At 63.5% G+C, this 2,628-nt stretch overlaps 2 protein-coding genes across 2 annotated transcripts; one reads left to right on the top strand and one right to left on the bottom strand.

Annotated features, from left to right (window-relative positions):
- Positions 1-267: 267 nt before the first annotated feature.
- POSPLADRAFT_1063422 (hypothetical protein) lies at positions 268-1,664 on the bottom strand (the record flags this gene model as incomplete). Its single annotated transcript, XM_024481662.1, has 6 exons — positions 268-507; positions 584-627; positions 679-1,161; positions 1,216-1,242; positions 1,317-1,534; positions 1,591-1,664. The coding sequence occupies 6 exons, from the start codon at positions 1,662-1,664 to the stop codon at positions 268-270; spliced, it is 1,086 nt and encodes a 361-aa protein (XP_024332642.1).
- Positions 1,665-1,813: 149 nt separating this feature from the next.
- On the top strand, positions 1,814-2,443 carry POSPLADRAFT_1063421 (hypothetical protein; the record flags this gene model as incomplete). The annotated part of the gene is made up of 1 exon (XM_024481661.1): positions 1,814-2,443. The coding sequence occupies one exon, from the start codon at positions 1,814-1,816 to the stop codon at positions 2,441-2,443; it is 630 nt and encodes a 209-aa protein (XP_024332641.1).
- Positions 2,444-2,628: the final 185 nt, after the last annotated feature.

Raw genomic sequence — 2,628 nt, 5'->3', positions numbered from 1 at the left:
CGTGAAGTAGCCAAGAGACGATTAACGCTGTCCGGACGTCGGGCAGGTAGCTGCGCGCGGCCTCATTCCATCAACATAGCGGCCGCGTGATCGTCAAGCGACCGCCGTTAGATACCCGCCGCGGGAGAAGACGAAGCGGCGCGGGTGTGAATGTGTGCGTCCGCGTCCGACGGATTATGTCGACTATGCCCGGGCTCGGCCCAGCGTGGCGTTGTTATTTCTGCGTGCCTGGACACGCTGTACAGACGCAAAGCTTACCGAAGCTGTTCAGCGCACGCAAAGCGCGGGCAAAGCAAATGTGCGAGAGATCATCCTTTGCTGAACCCGGTCCGTTGCGTTGTGCGTCAGACGTAGTTTGGCGGCGCGGGCGATGTGTGACCGATCGACGGCGCCCGACACCGCGGACGATTCGTGTCCTGGTCGCTGCTCTGACGCACCGGCGGCGGCGGCGGGTGGATGGAGGCGCACTGGGGCAGTCGTCGGACGGCGGACGGCGGGCGAAGCGAGCTGTCAGGGACATGAAAGAGGCGAGATGGTCAGTAGACAGGTAGCGAGAGATGTACGCGTGTGAGTAGAGACTGACCGGGAATAAAGGAACGCTCGGCGTACCCACGCGCGTTGTGTGTGCTGCGCGCGAAGTGAGTGCGATGGCGCGGGACAACGACGGCACGCACGGACAGGATTCCCTGAGATCAGGCTGTGCGTCCGGCGCGGGCGCGTTACTTGCAGCTGACGGGGTGCACAGGATGCTGGGGCGAACGGACGCTGCTCGAGGTCTTCGCCGTGCCCTGCAGTCTCCGCCTTGTGCGTCTGAATCTCGCTCCTCTGGCGGCACGCTCGCGGTGCCGGTCGTCGTTTCCTTGACGCGGGTAGGATGTTGTCTACTGCTCGTCGTCCGTCGCACGCGCATGCGCCATTGCCCACGGTGCGCGCTGCTGACGGCTCGGCCGCGTGCCCGCGTGCGAGCGATTTCTTGCGCGTGTCTTGCTCCCGCGTCACCCGTCGTGTGCTCGCGCGCGCCCCCGTCGACGCTGTCCTGGCGAGCCTTGTGGTCGACAGCGGCTGCCCCGGTGGACGTGGAGCGCGGGCGCGACGAGTCCAAGGTCATCGCATGGCCCATGGCGCATGGCATGTTACTGACCGCGACGTCTTCCGTGGACCCTGGGCACGGAGCGGTGAGACATCGTCGTGCATTCTGGTTGCGCACGCACTCACCGGTGGCCTGCAGACAGAAACGCGGCTCTGGAGTCGCGCGGCGTCTGGCGTCAGTGCCGGTCAGCACCATCGGGTCGAGCGCGTTCTGCTGTGCGGCCGACCATTTCGCGCGATGGCGCGAGAGGCATCTGCATTCAAGCGCGCGGACGGCAAGAAGTGAGCACATACGGACGGCGTGAGCAGAATGCGTTGTGGCATGCGGACGCTGGCGTGCGGCTGCGCATGGTCGTGGCCAGCGAGGACGAGAGCGTAGAGGACGACTGACGTGAGGGACGACGACTCGCGTGCGCATGTTGTGTCAGCGGACTCGGAGGGGCAGCTGCGACGAAATGAGACGAGGAGGGCTGAGGGATGGCGAGCGGCGGGGATGCTCACAGGTTGACGCGGAAGAATGGAGGCGTGTGTGACGAGTACGCACAGGATGGACGCACAGTAACAGTTAGCTGCATCTCGCTCGATCGCCGATCGTTGCGCGAGTGCCAAGTGCAGTGACGCGTGGTGGATGGAGATCACGTGTGGCGAATGACGACAGGCGATGGACGGAGAGGGCATCGGCGTCCGCTGTGCTGAGCTCAGGATGCATCCGTAGACTCTCTCCATGGCCCTCCGTCTCTCTGTCCTCCCGCTAGGCCTCAGACACGCCGTCTTCGCCTCCGCTCGCCCTCCCGGTTTCTCCCATTGGCATACTGCCTCCTCGCTCGCTCTCCGCACACGGCCCGCGACACGGCCATTCTCGACTCAATTCTTTACACGCGCCCCAGGTCCCATTCCGTTCCTCGGCAGAAAACTCCTCTGGCTTGTGCCCGTCGCTGGCGGTCTTGCGTTCTACGCTTCGCCCGGCGCTCCCTCTCAGCTTCTCCCTGCCATCTTCGCTTCCCCGACCCTCATTCCATGTCCCGCGCCATGTCCCTCAACCGCAGACATCTCACCAACCATCCTCTCGCCCGCTGAGCCTGCCGACACCCGCATCATTGTGCGCATATGCGTGTTCTTGAACGACTATGTCTGGGAGCCCGTCCTTACCACCAGGCGATTCATCTATCTGGTCTGGCTCTTCTTTCCGGTGCTTTTCACTGCACCCATGCTGCTCGTTGGTAGGCCCGAGGACAGGCTTCATGGGGACAAGTGGGGCGCCGTCTGGTGGTACGGCTATTTGACGAGCCAGATGCAAAAAGCGGGGCCTACGTTTATCAAGGTGTGTGTGTCCTTTACCGCTTCAGGCGCTTAACCCCGTGCGTCGCGCACGAACGGCTCACAGATACGCCCATAGCTAGCCCAGTGGGCGGCGTCTCGTGCAGACCTATTCCCCTCCTTGCTGTGTGAACGCTTAGGCGCACTCCATTCGCGAGGCAGGCCTCATCCGTTTTCGCATACCAAGCGCCTCATCGAGCATGTCTTCCAAAGGCCCTTTGA

The sequence above is a fragment of the Postia placenta genome (assembly GCF_002117355.1).
Source record: "Postia placenta MAD-698-R-SB12 unplaced genomic scaffold POSPLAscaffold_274, whole genome shotgun sequence".
NCBI lineage: Eukaryota > Fungi > Basidiomycota > Agaricomycetes > Polyporales > Adustoporiaceae > Rhodonia > Rhodonia placenta.
This window is presented reverse-complemented; position numbering and strand designations above follow the sequence as displayed.